The sequence below is a fragment of the Oncorhynchus kisutch genome, linkage group LG4, assembly GCF_002021735.2.
Source record: "Oncorhynchus kisutch isolate 150728-3 linkage group LG4, Okis_V2, whole genome shotgun sequence".
NCBI lineage: Eukaryota > Metazoa > Chordata > Actinopteri > Salmoniformes > Salmonidae > Oncorhynchus > Oncorhynchus kisutch.
The window spans coordinates 24,796,238-24,816,464 of NC_034177.2; the positions used below are offsets into that span (position 1 = coordinate 24,796,238).

The following is a 20,227-nucleotide window of genomic DNA, read 5'->3' on the forward strand; positions in this document are numbered from 1 at the left end:
GATATGTGACACGTATTTATGCCAAAATAACATGCAAAACAGGCAAGCCCCCCCAAAATTATATATACATTTTCTTGTTATAATTTTTTGCTAAAAATGTGGGGCTCAATGAGGGGCTCTGCCCCACCTGTCCTGAATGACGGGTCAACACTGGCAATTTGGCATAGCCATATCAGGAGTATCAGAGTATTTTATTATTTTCTTCTGAAATAGACAACGTTTTCTTCATATCATGATTCCTTAGACCTATATAAAATAAATAATGGATTTATTGTGAAGATGTAGAGGCTATATTACATGGATTTATTGTGAAGATGTAGAGGCTATATTACATGGATTTATTGTGAAGATGTAGAGGCTATATTACATGGATTTATTGTGAAGATGTAGAGGCTATATTACATGGATTTATTGTGAAGATGTAGAGGCTATATTACATGGATTTATTGTGAAGATGTAGAGGCTATATTACATGGATTTATTGTGAAGATGTAGAGGCTATATTACATGGATTTATTGTGAAGATGTAGAGGCTATATTACATGGATTTATTGTGAAGATGTAGAGGCTATATTACATGGATTTATTGTGAAGATGTAGAGGCTATATTACATGGATTTATTGTGAAGATGTAGAGGCTATATTACATGGATTTATTGTGAAGATGTAGAGGCTATATTACATGGATTTATTGTGAAGATGTAGAGGCTATATTACATGGATTTATTGTGAAGATGTAGAGGCTATATTACATGGATTTATTGTGAAGATGTAGAGGCTATATTACATGGATTTATTGTGAAGATGTAGAGGCTATATTACATGGATTTATTAGACTTTTTAAAATGGCTTGTAGGCTATGTATGGAAACCAGGTGATGCTAAATGTGTTAATGTTAAGTAATTACAGTGAAACCGACAGTTATTTGCTTGACAATCACCGGCTGACAAAATTTTGTGACCGCCGCAGCCCTAGTCTCAGCTGAAAATAGCTCTTAAACAGGGATTCAGAGCCCCAAGGGACTAACCATGAATTCACCAGCACAGCACTTTTAGCTTCCAGAAACTATCGCATAGGGAAGTAAAGTCACAATGTACTAACACATTCATGATCATACTCAATGTCAGTTATTGTTGAACAATTTGCTAGTCATGCAATGCTTGCAGTTGTAAGTTCATTAAATTGAGGACTAAACAGCAAATACTTTGGATATTGGCATGCCATGGAAATGTTTTTTATCTTTCATGTATACACTTACAGTCATATTGTCGTGAGGAATTTCATCAAAGGGCAAAGTTGATCAAAATCAGATTTAAAAACCATAAAAATATACCTCATGGACTGCGGGGATTGTGAAGAAAAAAAACACAGGCGCAGACACACATGCACATAAGACATAAACTCTACACACACGTACACGTGTTGTATTGTAAATATGTGACAGTGGAGTAGTGGCCTAAGGGAACAAACTAAATGTTTTGGGTAAAGTGTAATGAAATGTATTGTCATGTAATATTTGAAATGGTACAGTTGGATATTTTACATACACCTTAGCCAAATACATTTAAACTCAGTTTATCACAATTCCTGACATTTAATCCTAGTAAAAAATCCCTGTCTTAGGTCAGTTAGGATCACCACTTTATTTTAAGAATGTGAAATGTCAGAATAACAGTAGAGACAATTATTTCTTTCAGCTTTTATTTCTTTCATCACATTCCCAATGGGTTAGAGGTTTACATACACTCAATTAGTATTTGGTAGCATTGCCTTTAAATAGTTTAACTTGGGTCGAACGTTTTTGGTAGCCTTCCACAAGCTTCCCACAATAAATTGGGTGAATTTTGGCCCATTCCTCCTGACAGAGCTGGTGTAACGGAGTCAGGTTTGAAGGCCTCCTTGCTCGCACACAATTTTTCAGTTCTGCCCACAAATTTTCTATGGGATTGAGGTCAGGGCTTTGTGATGGCCACTCCAATACCTTGACTTTGTTGTCCTTAAGCCATTTTGCCACAAATGTAGAAGTATGCCATATTGTTCATTTGGAAGACCCATTTGCGACCAAGCTTTAACTTCCAGACTGATGTCTTAAGATGTTGCTTCAACATATCCACATAATGTATTGCCTCATGAAGCCATCTATTTTGTGAAGTGCACCAGCCTCTCATGCAGCAAAGCACCCCCACAACATGATGCTGCCACCCCCATGCTTCACGGTTGGGATGGTGTTCTTCGGCTTGCAAGCCTCATCCATTTTCCTTCAAACATAACGATGGTCATTATGTCCAAACAGTTCTATTTTTGTTTCATCAGACCAGAGGACATTTCTCCAAAAAGTATGGTCTTTGTCCCCATGTGCAGTTGCAAACCATAGTCTGGCTTTTTTATGGCGGTTTTGGAGCAGTGGCTTCTTCCTTGCTGAGCAGCCTTTCAGGTTATATCAATATAGGACTCGTTTTACTGTGGATATAGATATATTTGCGTACAATTGTTTGTACAGATGAACGTGGTACCTTCAGGCGTTTTTTTCTGAGGTCTTGGCTGATTTCTTTTGATTTTCCCATGAAGTCAAGCAAAGAGGCACTGAGTTTGAAGGTAGGCCTTGAAATACATCCACAGGTACACCTCCAATTGACTCAAATGATGTCAATTAGCCTATCAGAAGCTTCTAAAGCCATGACATAATTTTCGGGAATTTTCAAAGCTGTTTAAAGGCACAGTCAACTTACTGTCGGTAAACATCTGACCTACTGGAATTGTGATACAGTGAATTATAAATTAAATAATCTGCCTGTAAACAATTGTTGGAAAAATTACTTGTGTCATGCACAAAGTAGATGTCCTAACCGACTTGCCAAAACTATAGTTTGTTAACAAGAAATTTGTGGAGTGGTTGAAAAATGAGTTTTAATGACTTCAACCTAAGTGTATGTCAACTTCCGACTTCAACTGTATATAACTGCCTCAATGTTGCTGGACTGCAGGAAGCTGCCTTAGCATAGGCTAATGGGGATCCTTAATATATACAAGTTCAAAATTGGAGAATTAGTACTATAATGAATTTGCATAACAGGGGATACAGTACCTTTATAAGAAACGTGAGGTTCAGGTGAGTTACATTAGTGAACCCGGACACAGAAATTGCGGAAATGGTGTGTGTGCCAGCCTGCCAGGAACTGTGTCTCCTCAGCTTGACTGCCAAGGACATTCTTACAGTGAGAGAGATGCTCGGATACCGTGATGCTATGCTCTGTTTAATCTTGGCTCACCACGTGACAGTTACCAACACTAACTGAAACCCACAGCCAGCAAAGCGTCATGCACAAAGTAGATGTCCTAACCGACTTGCCAATACTATAGTTTGCTATCCATGAAATTGCTATCCATGAAATGGCTATTAATGTGTATGCTTGTGTGTGTATATATGTGTGTATATTCAGTGCATTCGGAAAGTATTCAGACCCCTTCCCTTTTTCCACATTTTATTACGTTACAGTCTTATTCTAAAATGTATTAAATCCATTTTTCCCTCATCAATCTACACACAATACCCAGAAGTGACAAAGCGATAACAGGTTTCTAGAAAATACATGCTAATTTATACTTTCATAAGTATCCAGACATTTTGCTATGAGACTCAAAATTGAGCTTGGGTGCATTCTGTTTCCTTTTATCATCCTTGAGATGTTTTTACAACTTGATTGGAGTCCACCTTCGATAAATTCAATTGATTGGATATGCTTTGGAAAGGCACACACCTGTCTATGTAAGGTCCCACAGTTGACAGTGCATGTCAGCGCGAAAACCAAGCCATGAGGTCGAAGGAATTGTCCATAGAGCTATGGGACAGAATTATGTTGAGGCAAATGTCTGGGGAAAGGTACCAAAACATTTCTGCAGTATTGAAGGTCCCCAAGAACACAGTGGCCTCCATCATTCTTGGAATCAATTTGGAACCATCTAGCGTAAAGGGTCTGAATAGTTACATGTATGTAAATGTGATATTAGCTAACATTTCTAAAATCTGCTTTTGCTTTGTCATGATGTAATATTGTGTGTAGCTTGATGAGGGGGAAAAACGATGTAATCCATTTTAGAATAAGGCTGTAATGTAACAAAATGTGGAAAAAGTGAAGGGGTCTGAATATGTTACAAATGCACTGTATGTATATATACAGTACCAGTCAAAAATTTGGACACACCTACTCATTCTAGTTTATTTTAATTTTTTTACTCTTTACTACATTGTAGAATAATAGTGCAGACATCAAAAGTAGCCACCCACAGCTTTGCACACGCTTGACATTCTCTCAACTGGCTTCACTTGGAATGCTTTTCCAACCGTCTTGAAGGAGTTCCCACATATGCTGAGCACTTGTTGGCTGCTTTTCCTTCACTCTGCAGTCCAACTCATCCCAAACCATCTCAATTGGGTTGAGGTTGGGTGATTGTGGAGGCCAGATCATCTGATGCAGCACTCCATCACTCTCCTTCTTTGTCAAATGGCCCTTACACAGCCTGGAGGTGTGTTGGGTCATTGTCCTGTTGAAAACAAATGATAGTCCCACTAAACTTCACTTGGAATGCTTTTCCAACCGTCTTGAAGGAGTTCCCACATATGCTGAGCACTTGTTGGCTGCTTTTCCTTCACTCTGCAGTCCAACTCATCCCAAACCATCTCAATTGGGTTGAGGTTGGGTGATTGTGGAGGCCAGGTCATCTGATGCAGCACTCCATCACTCTCCTTCTTTGTCAAATGGCCCTTACACAGCCTGGAGGTGTGTTGGGTCATTGTCCTGTTGAAAAACAAATGATAGTCCCACTAAGCTCAAACCAGATGGGATGGTGTATCGTTGCAGAATGCTGTGATAGCCATGCTGGTTAAGTGTTCCTTGAATTCTAAATGAATCACTGACAGTGTCACCAGCAAAGCACCACCACATCATCACACCTCCTCCTCCTCCACGCTTCAAGGTGGGAACCACACATAGCGGAGATCATCCGTTCACCTACTCTGCGTCTTGGCCCAATCAAGTCTCTTCTTCTTATTGGTGTCCTTTAGTGGTGGTTTCTTTGCAGCAATTCAACTATGAAGGCCTGATTCACACAGTCTCCTCTGAACAGTTGATGTTGAGATGTGTCTGTTACTGTGTTATTTCATAGTTTTGATGTCTACATTATTATTCTACAATGTGGAAAATAGTACAAATAAAGAAATGCCCTCGAATTGGTAGGTGTGTCCAAACCTTTGACTGGTACTGTTTATATATATATAAATGATGTGTGTGTGTTATATGGTAATTGGTAACTTGTTGTTCAGGGTATAACTTGAGTAGTGTATTTGATTACAGCATGTATTGATTGTGGGTCAGAGCTTGCTGCAGTTTCTTTCTTTCCCTCACTCTACCAGCCTGTGTTGGACCTGAAGGCTGTCGGCAGCACCGGGAGAGGAGGGGTGGGTAAGTAAATAAGCCCATAAAGGATGCTTTGAGCCAGGCAGTGTGGAGGAGAGAAGAGGGGGTCTGTCTGAACAGTCCTGAGTCTTGTTGGAAGCTGGCTGCACTGCAGTGAGCTGGGACAGGGAGGGGGAGAGGACAGGAGAGGAGGGTGAGCTAGTGAGAGAGTAGAGGGATCTTGAAGAGGAAAAGCAACGTCAGTCTGGGCAGCTATGCACCGAGCCAGGACAGTGTGACAGAGGAGAGGGGAGCAGGGATTTGGGCTGTGCTGCAGAGGGATGCAGAGAGGAGCTACCACTGCAGTAGGAGAGAAAGACTGAGACGGAGAGGGGGACTGAAGGACAGGCACCAGCCAGGAGGCTACAGAGATCCATTCTTAGACATCCAACCTCTACCACATCGTGGCCTGGCTGCTTGCCCATGGGAGAGACCTGTGAGCAGGCATGGACTCCAGACCAGATGGGCAAGATACTGCCAGGACCAGGGATGGGATCAGATCATCTGCTATCCTCCTGTACATTTCTCCCTGCCTAACACCCTCAACTGCTGGCTGAGATACTGGGATCTGAGGGCCTTCATGCCCCAGGACAGTCCGGGTAGATAGAGGAGAGGGAGAGGAGGTGGGTCAGAGGAGACAGAGGATAAGGACGAGGCGGTAGCTGTAGTTTTTTGATGAGGGCCTCCTAAATTAAGTGAGTTGGAATAAAGATGTAGTGTGAGTGGGACGCAGAACAAGGAGTGAGCTGTGCTGCAGAGTGTGGTGGAGTGGAGTGGGGCAGACCGGGAGCTGGGTGGACTGACGGACACACTGCCTGAGCTGCAAGGGTAACTCCAGAGGGGAGACGGAGCCCGAGTTGTACTCTGGGTCAGGAAGGTACGGGACAATATATACTGTGTTTTATATGTGTATGTGTGCGAGAGAACATAAAATCATTCTAAAGGATGTCTTGTGTGTAGTGTTATGTGGAGCAAATTCGTTTCCTCTCTGTGCCAATGGCCAAACAGGATATTGGTAGTAACATTTGGCTAAAACAAACCTTCTCAGAATATATTCATGGTTATTATATGTGAGTAGTAGAAATAGAGGGAGTATGTGGTGGGGTGAGAGTAAATTACATTCTGTTCATGGATAGATGAATGTGTCTTTGTGAGTGTTGTGTGTCGGCTTGTGTCAGGTTAGTACGTTAAGTGTGTGGTATAGGCTTCTGTATTTCATGGCAGAGCACAGTGGTTGGTTCCCTGAGGCTGGTGCAATGTTAGAAAGACAGACCGACAGGAACTAACGCCTCAGAATTCCATTTGAAGACGTGAAAACGTTGCCTGTTTGACGTTCCATTGGATCACTGGTTGACTCCAAATTTGAAGGCCCTGTTGGGTTTTGTCAGCAGACTAAAACAGGCCTTAAGGGAAGTGGTGCTACTCTAGCTGCTCATACATTCTATTTGACTAACAGTCAGCCCCAGAGTGTACAGTTACCAGCAACCTCAGTCTGCCAGAGAAGGGCTTTAGCTCTGCAACCACACACCTCTTTGTATTGGGGAATGAGAAAGATGGTCGGGGCTGTTTTTCATGATACGAGCTAGGCCCCTTTGTTCCAGTGAAGATACGTTTTTTTATTTGACCCCCTTTTTCTCCCTAATTTCGTGGTATCTAAATGGTAGTTACAGTCTTGTCCTATCGCTGCAACTCCCGTACGGACTCGGGAGAGGTGAAGGTCGAGACCCGTGCGTCCTCTGAAACACAACCTCGCCAAGCCGCACTGCTTCTTGACACAATGCTCGCTTAACCTGGAAGCCAGCCGCACCAATGTGTCAGAGGATACAACGTACAACTGGCGACCGTGTCAGCGTGCATGCACCCGGTCCGGAGGAGTCGCTAGAGCGCCATGTGAAAAGGACAACCCAGCCGGCCAAACCCTCTCCTAACCCGGACGTCGCTGGGCCAATTGTGCGCCGCCTCATTGGTCTCCCAGTCGCGGCCGGCTGCAACACAGCCCAGGATTTGTTGTGACGCAGCTAGCACCGAGATGTAGTGCCTTAGACCGATACGCCACTCGGGAGGCCCGTGAAGAGAAAGCTTAACGCTACAGCATACAATGACATTCTAGACGATTCTTTGCTTCCAACTTTGTGGCAACAGTTTGGGGAAGGCCCTTTCCTGTTTCAGCATGACAATGCCCCTGTGCACAAAGCCCACACAGAAGGTCCACACAGAAGATTTGTTGAGATGGGTGTGAAAGAACTTGACTGGTCTGTACAGAGCCCTGACCTCAACCCCATCGAACACCTTTGGGTGTTCCTAATGCTCTTGTGGCTGAATGGAAGAAAGTCCCCACAGCAATGTTCCAACATCGGAGTAGAGCACACCAAGGTGGCATAGCAGTTCAGACGTCTTTTGTCCTCGTCTTGTCGTGTCCTGTATATATATATATTTACAACTTTTTCACATACATTTTATTTTTATTTTCCATCAACTCATCTTCAAAACACTCTCCTGCAACCCGCCTCACCAATGTATATTTATAAAAAAGTATTATTTACCTCAGATCTGTAATCCTCCAAGAAGCTAGCCAGAAACTCCAAGAAGCTAGCCTGAAACTAGCCAGAAGCTAATCCAGAAGCTAGTTCAGAAGCTAGTTAGCTCCTTTACTGGCAAATCGTTAGTATTCAGCTAACCACGGTTTGTGGTCATCAGCTATCCTTTAGCTCGAAAATCTATCGCCAGTTCTGTACGGCGCAGCGCGGCTCGGAACGGAACATACCGGACCAATTTTTCTCTCCATGTCCTGGATTTCGACTGCTCTCTGGACATTCATACCCGGATCTCACAGCTAGCTAGCTGCTATCCGTGTGACTATCGGCCTTCGTCGATTCCGGAGCAAACATCAATTATTCCGGAGCTAGCAAGCTCCGTCAATCACTCCTGAGTTCCATCAATCACACCTGGGCTGCAGTCACCTATCCGGACCCGTTTTACTGCCTTCGCGGAGCCCCACCGGGCCTTCACAACTGGACTGCCGACGTTATCTACCCGAAGGAGTTATTCGGCTGGCTCCTCCGTCGCGACGTTACCTGAACGCCCATCTGCGGCCTGTTAACCGTTAGCTGTCTTACCGGCTGCTATCTGAATAGACAATCGGACATTTTAATTATTATTATTATTATTATTTATTTTTTATTTTTATTATTATTATTATTTTTATTATTATTATTATTATTATTATTATGTTTTCTTCTTGGGCCTCTATAACTATATCTATTGTTTTTATTTTTGTTGTTGTTGTGTGATTTGGATTAATCCCCTCTACCACACGGAACCCCACTAATCTACTGACGGAACGCAAGAGGTAGCTAACAACAGACCTCCATCCTATGCTAGCTTGCTACCGATGCCCTGGCTAGCTGTCTAAATCACCAACCAACCTCTCCACTCACCGGACCCTTTTGATCACTCGACTAAGCATGCCTCTCCTTAATGTCAATATGTCTTGTCCATTTCTGTTCTGGTTAGTGTTTATTGGCTTATTTCACTGTAGAGCCTCTAGTCCTGCTCACTATACCTTATCCAACCTATTAGTTCCACCACCCACACATGCAATGACATCTCCTGGTTTCAACGATGTTTCTAGAGACAATATCTCTCTCTTCATCACTCAATACCTAGGTTTACCTCCACTGTATTCACATCCTACCATACATTTGTCTGTACATTATACCTTGATGCTATTTTATCGCCCCCAGAAACCTCCTTTTACTCTATGTTCCAGACGTTCTAGACGACCAATTCTCATAGCTTTTAGCCGTACCCTTATTCTACTCCTCCTATGTTCCTCTGGCGATGTAGAGGTGAATCCAGGCCCTGCAGTGCCTGGCTCCACTCCTATTCCCCAGGCGCTCTCTTTTGACGACTTCTGTAACCGTAATAGCCTTGGTTTCATGCATGTTAACATTAGAAGCCTCCTCCCTAAGTTTGTTCTATTCACTGCTTTAGCACACTCTGCCAACCCGGATGTTCTAGCTGTGTCTGAATCCTGGCTTAGGAAGACCACCAAAAACTCAGACATTTTAATTCCAAACTACAACATTTTCAGACAAGATAGAACTGCCAAAGGGGGCGGTGTTGCAATCTACTGCAAAGATAGCCTGCAGAGTTCTGTCCTACTATCCAGGTCTGTACCCAAACAATTTGAACTTCTACTTTTAAAAATCCACCTCTCTAAAAACAAGTCTCTCACCGTTGCCGCCTGCTATAGACCACCCTCTGCCCCCAGCTGTGCTCTGGACACCATATGTGAACTGATTGCCCCCCATCTATCTTCAGAGTTCGTGCTGCTAGGCGACCTAAACTGGAACATGCTTAACACCCCAGCCATCCTACAATCTAAACTTGATGCCCTCAATCTCACACAAATTATCAATGAACCTACCAGGTACCTCCCCAAAACCTTAAACACGGGCACCCTCATAGATATCATCCTAACCAACTTCCCCTCTAAATACACCTCTGCTGTCTTCAACCAAGATCTCAGTGATCACTGCCTCATTGCCTGCATCCGTAATGGGTCAGCGGTCAAACGACCTCCACTCATCACTGTAAAACGCTCCCTGAAACACTTCTGCGAGCAGGCCTTTCTAATCGACCTGGCCGGGGAAGGAAGGATATTGATCTCATCCCGTCAGTAGAGGATGCCTGGATATTTTTTAAAAATGCCTTCCTAACCATCCTAAATAAACATGCCCCATTCAAGAAATTTAGAACCAGGAACAGATATAGCCCTTGGTTCTCCCCAGACCTGACTGCCCTTAACCAACACAAAAACATCCTATGGCGTTCTGCATTAGCATCGAACAGCCCCCGTGATATGCAGCTGTTCAGGGAAGCTAGAAATCATTATACACAGGCAGTTAGAAAAGCCAAGGCTAGCTTTTTCAAGCAGAAATTTGCTTCCTGCAACACTAACTCAAAAAAGTTCTGGGACACTGTAAAGTCCATGGAGAATAAGAACACCTCCTCCCAGCTGCCCACTGCACTGAAGATAGGAAACACTGTCACCACTGATAAATCCACCATAATTGAGAATTTCAATAAGCATTTTTCTACGGCTGGCCATGCTTTCCACCTGGCTACTCCTACCCCGGACAACAGCACTGCACCCCCATCAGCAACTCGCCCAAGCCTTCCCCATTTCTCCTTCTCCCAAATCCATTCAGCTGATGTTCTGAAAGAGCTGCAAAATCTGGACCCCTACAAATCAGCCGGGCTAGACAATCTGGACCCTTTCTTTCTAAAATTATCTTCCGAAATTGTTGCCACCCCTATTACTAGCCTGTTCAACCTCTCTTTCGTGTCGTCTGAGATTCCCAAAGATTGGAAAGCAGCTGCGGTCATCCCCCTCTTCAAAGGGGGGGACACTCTTGACCCAAACTGCTACAGACCTATATCTATCCTACCGTGCCTTTCTAAGGTCTTCGAAAGCCAAGTCAACAAACAGATTACCGACCATTTCGAATCTCACCATACCTTCTCTGCTATGCAATCTGGTTTCAGAGCTGGTCATGGGTGCACCTCAGCCACGCTCAAGGTCCTAAACGATATCTTAACCGCCATCGATAAGAAACATTACTGTGCAGCCGTATTCATTGATCTGGCCAAGGCTTTCGACTCTGTCAATCACCATATCCTCATCGGCAGACTCGACAGCCTTGGTTTCTCAAATGATTGCCTCGCCTGGTTCACCAACTACTTCTCTGATAGAGTTCAGTGTGTCAAATCGGAGGGTCTGCTGTCCGGACCTCTGGCAGTCTCTATGGGGGTGCCACAGGGTTCAATTCTTGGACCGACTCTCTTCTCTGTATACATCAATGAGGTCGCTCTTGCTGCTGGTGAGTCCCTGATCCACCTCTACGCAGACGACACCATTCTGTATACTTCCGGCCCTTCTTTGGACACTGTGTTAACAACCCTCCAGGCAAGCTTCAATGCCATACAACTCTCCTTCCGTGGCCTCCAATTGCTCTTAAATACAAGTAAAACTAAATGCATGCTCTTCAACCGATCGCTACCTGCACCTACCCGCCTGTCCAACATCACTACTCTGGACGGCTCTGACTTAGAATACGTGGACAACTACAAATACTTAGGTGTCTGGTTAGATTGTAAACTCTCCTTCCAGACCCATATCAAACATCTCCAATCCAAAGTTAAATCTAGAATTGGCTTCCTATTTCGCAACAAAGCATCCTTCACTCATGCTGCCAAACATACCCTTGTAAAACTGACCATCCTACCAATCCTCGACTTTGGCGATGTCATTTACAAAATAGCCTCCAATACCCTACTCAACAAATTGGATGCAGTCTATCACAGTGCAATCCGTTTTATCACCAAAGCCCCATATACTACCCACCATTGCGACCTGTACGCTCTCGTTGGTTGGCCCTCGCTTCATACTCGTCGCCAAACCCACTGGCTCCATGTCATCTACAAGACCCTGCTAGGTAAAGTCCCCCCTTATCTCAGCTCGCTGGTCACCATAGCATCTCCCACCTGTTGCACACGCTCCAGCAGGTATATCTCTCTAGTCACCCCCAAAACCAATTCTTTCTTTGGCCGCCTCTCCTTCCAGTTCTCTGCTGCCAATGACTGGAACGAACTACAAAAATCTCTGAAACTGGAAACACTTATCTCCCTCAGAGCAGCTCACAGATTACTCTGATTAATCTGTGAGCTGTCAGAGCAGCTCACAGATTACTGCACCTGTACATAGCCCACCTATAATTTAGCCCAAACAACTACCTCTTTCCCAACTGTATTTAATTTTTATTTATTTATTTATTTTGCTCCTTTGCACCCCATTATTTTTTTATTTCTACTTTGCTCATTCTTCCATTGCTAAACAACCATTCCAGTATTTTACTTGCTATATTGTATTTACTTTGCCATCATGGCCTTTTTTGCCTTTACCTCCCTTCTCACCTCATTTGCTCACATTGTATATAGACTTGTTTATACTGCATTATTGACTGTATGTTTGTTTTTACTCCATGTGTAACTCTGTGTCGTTTTATCTGTCGAACTGCTTTGCTTTATCTTGGCCAGGTCGCAATTGTAAATGAGAACTTGTTCTCAACTTGCCTACCTGGTTAAATAAAGGTAAAATAAAATAAAAAATAAAAAAACATCTAGTGGAAAGTCCTCCCAGAAGAGTGGAGGCTGTTATAACAGCAAAGGGGGGACCAACTCTGTATTAATGCCAATGATTTTGGAATGAGATTTTCTACGAGTAGGTGTCCACATACCTTTGGTCATGTAGTATATGTTGTGAGATTGAAAGAGAGCCCTCTAGTGGGGAGTAGATGTGAATTGTTATACTGAAGATTACATAATATAATATTCTTAGTCCTGGTGACAATGTTTATATAGACATACTGTAAGCAGCTGATTCTTTTTTGCATGGGAAGCAGAAAGATCTCTGGCCCACTGAGTTTATCATTGTAATTTGCAGACACTGTGCCCTGGCTCCAGAGCTTTGATTCACAGGCTTGGTTGAAAACTATGACTCTTTAAAGAAAGACTGTGGAAGTTACAGTTAGATTGATAAATTATCAAGTTTAAACCCATCCAGCAGGAGACTCCACACACTTGCCCCATCGCTCTCTCCCTTCACACGGTCATCCACTCCCCCTCCTTTCCTCTTTGGTTTCTCACCCCTCCCTTCCTCCCTCCTTCCCTTCTTCTGTAGTCACTGTAAAAGTGCCTGTCCCACAGCCAAAATGCTCATTCAGTCTGCACCAGCCTGCCATTACACCTGAGAATACAGTCCATTCAGTCTGCTGGAGGGAGGCATTACACCTGAGAATACCTGCCTGGGACCCACCTGGGAATAGCTACCTGTGCCTGAGCTTGGATCTCGCCTGAAAATACCTGCCAGCCTTTCCTCTGTGAATGCTGACCTGCAGCTCGACCGAGAGCCGCTGAATTGCAAAGCAGATTCTTAATGTGAATGGGACATCCAAGCCAGAGGAGATACATGTACTACACCAGGATATGTATGTTTAAGTAGCAGGGACAAAGCCTTGATCATGAGATGATACCCTAATCCTCCAGGTGTGAGCCAGCTATCACCTCTACCACCACAGTGAGTACTGGGCTTTGACCATTCACTAACATGGAGACTGACTACAGTATTGTTCAAATATAGCCTTAAGTGGTGTTGGTTAGTGCATTGTATAGTAGTGGAATGGTCTCTCTCTCTCTCTTTCTTTTTGGGGAGATGTTAATTAGAGGGTTTAGTGCAGAAAGGTATGGTGGTTATAGAATTGATTTTGTGATTGTTTTGGCGATGTGACATTTCAGAGGCTGGAATTCTATGGGTTTTTGCATCAGTGATCAGTGACACTGTTCATCTTCATGATGCCTTAAAAACAGCAACAACTAATGTTACTCTTCGTTTTATTTATTTATTGTTTATTCATTGGCTGTGCAGTTCAACTTGGAAGTCCTAGTTTCTACCTGAAACATGATATTTAGTCCATAGAGTTTGACATGGAGCCCCCTCTCTATTATTTTCTAATCCTGGCTGCTAACAGCCCCCCAATGAATGTGGCTCTCTAATTAGGGTCAAACAGACCCTGTCCCTGTCTGTCTGCTTGCCTGTCATCTTCTCTATGCCCAGGGGGCATTTAGAGCATGCTGGCTGCCTCGCCCCTCATATTGCCCCCCATGGTCCATGGATCGTAGACTGGCCTTCAGAGGGGAATAGTTATGTGTTGTCAGTTGACACTGAATTAATCTGCACTCACTTTCCAAAAACAATTCTAGATACAATACCATGCATGGTGGAATACATTTGGAATAATGTGATATCCTGGAAATTGAGTTTGGGTAGTGTACTACTTATTCTGGTGGAGTACCATATTTACCCTAATTACAAGTTGCTTAAATAAAATAAAATCTACATGTAATTCGTCACATACACAGTTTACAGTAGGTATAAAAGGTGCAGTGAAATGCTTATGTGCTAGCTCCCTCAATACAGTACATTAATCAATATAAATAACCATAAAAGAGTCAAAAATAACAAGTATTAGGAGAGGTAGTATGCATAGTAATGATGGACTTTATTTACACTGTATTTACAAATATAAAGTGGGTAGTGACTTGGTCACGCAGTAGAATAAATAATATATACACCAGGGTTGACTGTGTGTGTGTGTTACAAGTTCCTTTCGTGTATTATTACATTGAAAGCGGGTCTCATAGAAACATGATGAGAGAATGTACTGTATGTGTGACAGTGCCAGGATGTAAATCCACTTGGTGAGTAGTTATTTACATTTCTGCCAGTGTTTTCCAAAGAAGTGTATGTTATGATATGAGGGCTGTGAATGAGGGCCGTCTTTCTCCAGCCGAACCGGGAGGGGTGCACAGGGAGGTAATTTAATCAATGAAAGGGGGGGAATTGTTCTCCAGTCTGGCCACTCCTGAGTGTCTGCCAAGCCCTGCCTCGCCTTTAATTAACGTCATTAACCTGGGAGGAGAGAGAGAGTCTGACTGAGTCTGAAGACTGCTGGAGATGCCAGACAGAAGTTACTCTAGCCAGTTGTTTCTGTCTGTCAGGAAAATGAAGGCCAACTGATGAACTAGGCATCATTTCCAGAGATTGTTTAAAGGTTGTAAATGGCTATGCTGTTTCTCCGTGTTTATTCTGCAATTTTTAGGTGAGGCCTTTCACATTCTTTCATTTGGAAAAATGTGGGTATTGCTTGAATCTTAATCTTCACTTTTTGACGTAGCCAAAAATCCCATTATTTTAGTGTTATGAAGAGTGGATAGCCTAGTTAGTGTATGTTTCAGAAGAGTACTGGTCGTTAAGGGTGTGACAGAAAAGACAGGAAATTACAATTAGATTTACTGAAATAAGGGAGCAAATAAACACGTCTAATATGTAAACCTTGATCATCTGCCTGTAGTTCCTAGGAGCTTATCAGGGCAAGCCTGTGTGAGCTATCCCTGGGTGTTCTCTATCACTGTATAGACAACTACTGATGTGGGCAATATAAAATAGATTCACCACTAAACAAACCCAACCACATGTATTTATACATTCAAGGCCTGGCTAAAAATGGTATTTGGTGAATTCATATAAGGCATCTCAAAGTGTATTACCTGCTTTGGATTTTCTTAAACACATGTGGTTTCTTGTCTGCCTCCATCCAAACCCAGCCTGAGCTCTGTCTGTCCTCCAACATTTCTGTCTGTCCCCATTCTGACTCCTTCCCCTCTCCTTCCCCCCCCAGATGCCCTCTCGCTGTAGGACTGTGCTGCATATCGTAACCACCACCCTCTTCGCCACGGTGGTCCTGTTTGGGATCCTGCTGGCCTATGTGACTGGCTATCAGTTTATCCACACAGAGCAGCACCACCTGTCCTTCGGCCTGTACGGAGCCATCCTGTCCCTGCATCTTTTCCTCCAGAGCCTGTTTGCCTTCCTGGAGCACAGACACATGCGCAGCCCCGCCCGGCCCCAGCACCTGCGGCGCTCTGTGGCCCTGTGCATCGCAGCCTACCAGGAGGACCCAGACTACCTGAGGAAGTGCCTCTGCAGCGTGCGCCGCATCTCCTTCCCCAGCCTGAAGGTGGTGCTGGTGGTGGACGGGAACAGACCGGAGGACCACTACATGATGGACATCTTCCAGGAGGTGATGGGTGGAGTGGACCAGGCTGGCAGCGTGGTGTGGAAGGGGAACTACCACAGTGACGGGGGTGGAGGGGTGGGCAGAGGGGGGACTGGAGCAGCGTCCCTGCATGCGCAGGAGGCTGCACGTGTGGCCAGGCTAGTGAGAGGCTGTCGCTACTCCTGTATCATGCAGGAGTGGGGAGGGAAGAGAGAGGTGATGTACACAGCCTTCAAAGCCCTGGGAGACTCTGTGGACTATATGCAGGTAAGTCTCTTTGTGTTTAAATTTTGCATCTCTCAACGGGTCCTCTGTTCTGCTTGATATAAATAGCCTCATCTCCTTGTGACTGAGTCTCCACAGACTTTGGCACAAGGCCTTGTATCGATGCTCTTCCATTACAGAGCAATATCTCAAAGTTGCAAAGACACAAACGCGCGCGCGCACACACACACATACGCACACAGAGGTAATCCCATTACTCAAAGGCCAGTCACGAGCAGCATTCCCCCCCCCCCAAGTGAGTACTCTTTTATACACTCTCAAGTGTTACATATTATAGCAACTGATTGAAATGTCTGCATTTCTCCTGGGCTTGCAGACTGTATACATAGAGCAATAATACAGTATATTACTGCATTGCCAGGGTCAAAGTTCAGTTGTTCAGCTGGATCTCTTCTGTATACTTCTTGAACACCTGTGTGCTGTCAGAAGTCTCTAATTTCTTTCAGCTAACTTGAGTGGCACCTGATGAAACACAGAGGACCTGAATCACCTGCTGTGTCCCTAAGCCTCCATTCTTGGGTCTTTTGCAATCAACACTTAACCACTCATTTATTAATGTAGACCACATCAGTGTGTATTGCACACATATTATCCCTACAGCAATCGTAGTAAGATCAATAGCTGATTGTGTGATGGGATAAGCAAATTAGATGAATCCACTGTAAAAGCCAATCCCATTACCACCAACTTGGCTCCATGTCAGTTATATTATAAGGATGGAAATAATACACCTGTGGATGTGTGGCTTTGCAGGTGTGTGATTCAGACACAGTTCTGGATCCAGCGTGCACCATAGAGATGCTGAAGATTCTAGAAGAGGATGCAAAGGTGGGCGGAGTAGGTGGAGATGTTCAGGTGAGAGACTTCTTTCTCTAAGAAGACCCTTCACGTTGTTGTTATTGTCATCCTTTCTAAATGTATTTACTAGTTCTACTGAATCACCAGTAGCAGTTTCTCCTCACTTGTCTCTGTTTCCCTTCAGATCCTGAATAAGTATGACTCGTGGATCTCCTTCCTGAGCAGTGTTCGTTACTGGATGGCCTTCAACGTGGAGCGGGCCTGCCAGTCCTACTTTGGCTGTGTGCAGTGTATCAGTGGTCCCCTGGGCATGTACCGCAACTCCCTGCTGCAGCAGTTCCTAGAGCCCTGGTATCACCAGACCTTCCTGGGCAGCAAGTGCAGCTTTGGTGACGACCGCCACCTCACCAACCGCGTGCTGAGCTTCGGTTACAAGACCAAGTTCACGGCCCGCTCCAAGTGCCAGACTGAAACGCCAACGCGCTACCTCCGCTGGCTCAACCAGCAGACCCGCTGGAGCAAGTCCTACTTCAGAGAGTGGCTGTACAACGCCCTCTGGTTCCACAAGCACAGCCTTTGGATGACATACGAGTCTGTGGTGACGGGTTTCTTCCCCTTCTTCCTTGTTGCCACAGTGATCCACCTGTTCTACCGCGGGCGCCTGTGGAACATCCTTCTCTTCCTGTTGACAGTGCAACTGGTTGGCATGGTGAAGGCCACCTACGCCTGCTTCCTAAGGGGCAGTCTGGTCATGATCTTCATGTCTCTCTACTCCCTCCTCTACATGTCCAGCCTGCTACCAGCCAAGATCTTTGCCCTGCTCACTATCAATAAGGCTGGCTGGGGCACGTCAGGGCGGAGGAAGATTGTGGTGAACTTCATAGGGGCGGTGCCCGTCACAGTGTGGGGGGCTGTGCTGCTGGGTGGGGTTGCCTACACCATTTACTGTGAGACCCAGGAGCCCTTCAGTGAAACCGAGAAAGCGCTTCTCATCGCTGGGGTCATCCTGTACGCCTGCTACTGGCTCATTCTGCTGGTTCTCTACCTGGCTATAGTGGCCAAGCGCTGCAACAAGAGGGAGGAGCAGTATCACCTGCCGTACGCAGAGGCATAAGACATGGATCCTTGTTCAGTCCCTTGTGTGCTGCTAGAACAACTGAGCCAGTCTGTGGCCCCACCACTCTGTCTCCATGGTGCTAAACCTCTGGGACCTATGGGGCATGAATGTGTTGTAGAATGACAATGGACGGACAGTTCTCACATTAACCTGGGAGACTTGGTTAAGTAGGTTACAAACCTTTTCTACAGTACAGAGTCCTCTACCAGTGGCCGTGGTGCTTACCATGGATATAAAGCACATTATCACACAGCCCGTTTGGCCATGGTGGGACAAGGTGTGGTCAGGATATACCAGAGATCATAAGAGTTATGACACGGTGTGTGTCAGTATGAAGCAATGTTGATATGTTACTTGATGCACTGAGCTGAGGGCCTTCTCTGCCTCAATCAGGAGACACAATGATCTACAGTTGTATTTTTGTAATACAAAAATTGATAGACAATCTAACATTTATACAAACATAACCTACAAATACATTTGGTGCTGATGAACAGGCCCAGGGTAAACTTTTAGCTCGTAAGCTAATGGCTTGCAAGAGTATTGACACTCAATTGAATGAGTCAGTGAGTTTCAGTGGCCATTTTGTTCTATGGGTACCAAATTGTATTCACATTATACTGCAGTGTTCATTATAGGATGTACTTTTCCAAGTGAGGATAATCCCACATTAATTCCATCATGTAGACTATGACCAAAGAGCACTTGTTTTTTGACATGTCGTACCATTAATACAACACAAGTACTAACTCCATTGCTGTTATTAGTTGTAAATCCATGAGAAAATAAAAACATGATCCCATTTTATCAAGGTCAGGTGGTATTAGTGTAGGTGCTACCATGTCTAAGTTGACATGTGTTTTTTGTTGTTGGAGAATGGAGATAATGTCGTAGAAGTTTCCACTTGTGTGCTATTTAAGTTGTGTTCATATTATTTTATTAAACGAGGATTGCATAACTTGAAACTTGAACGTGCAAACAAGACACATAAAACAATGTTTGTTTACAGACTTGCTCAGCCTCTATCTACCAATGGTGCAGTAGGTCAATTTGATGGTACAGTACATTTCCAGAGGTGATATAGATGTTCAAGTACAAACTTTGTGGGCCACCAGGAATATGTTTTCAGTGTTGTCTTGGCAATGACTTAGAGTTTGCTGTTGTTGGGGCTCATCATTATTCATCTGTCTTAACATGTAGATGTGGCCTACCTTTCCCTTTTCAACTCCTGAGGGTGCATGTCAGGTGACTGTGTAATAAGACTATGCACATGTATGATGTGTGTAAACTAGCAGCACCATATCAGCAAGTAAAATTATGAGTATGTGTACATTTATTTGGCGAATAAAGGTGATTTTGATTCTTCTGATTTTGACATATTTGGATAATGTGAAGAAATGAGAGGCAAGGACACCATGGAGACAACTGTGACAGTGTTGTCTGACATTTGTTTGTGTGGTGTGGAGATGTCAAATACAATCTTTGTTATAGCCTATCTATCAGGCTGAACATCTGCTTTCAGTCTACAATATTGTCAGTAATTTTTGATTTCCTTGATACAGCCTGCCACTGTTTGACAACAAATCAATCGGTCTCATAATGCTGAGTGACTGTAGATGTCCAGCCATATGATGTAAGCATATCTGACATGAAAAAACCCAGTCTTATAATTGTTTTGAATATAGTTATGTAACTATTCAATACGTCTGTGACTGAAAATCTATGCCAGACTTTTCTAAGGTGTCTCAATGCCGCAGAACAACTGTTGAGCCTATCGAACAAACCATGGTATCTCAGCTCATACAACATTCAATGTTACATAAAGGCAATGTTTCACAATATATTGCAAAGTAATATATTTTGTGTATTGTATATATTCAAAGATATTTTGAAGA

At 44.0% G+C, this 20,227-nt stretch overlaps 1 protein-coding gene across 1 annotated transcript; it reads left to right on the forward strand.

The window, feature by feature from the left end:
- The first annotated feature begins 13,098 nt into the window (after positions 1-13,098).
- Positions 13,099-18,354, forward strand: LOC109888640 (hyaluronan synthase 3-like). Its single transcript, XM_020479799.2, has 4 exons — positions 13,099-13,593; positions 15,755-16,399; positions 17,171-17,272; positions 17,400-18,354. The coding sequence occupies exons 2-4, from the start codon at positions 15,755-15,757 to the stop codon at positions 18,327-18,329; spliced, it is 1,677 nt and encodes a 558-aa protein (XP_020335388.1). The 5' UTR covers positions 13,099-13,593; the 3' UTR covers positions 18,330-18,354.
- Positions 18,355-20,227: the final 1,873 nt, after the last annotated feature.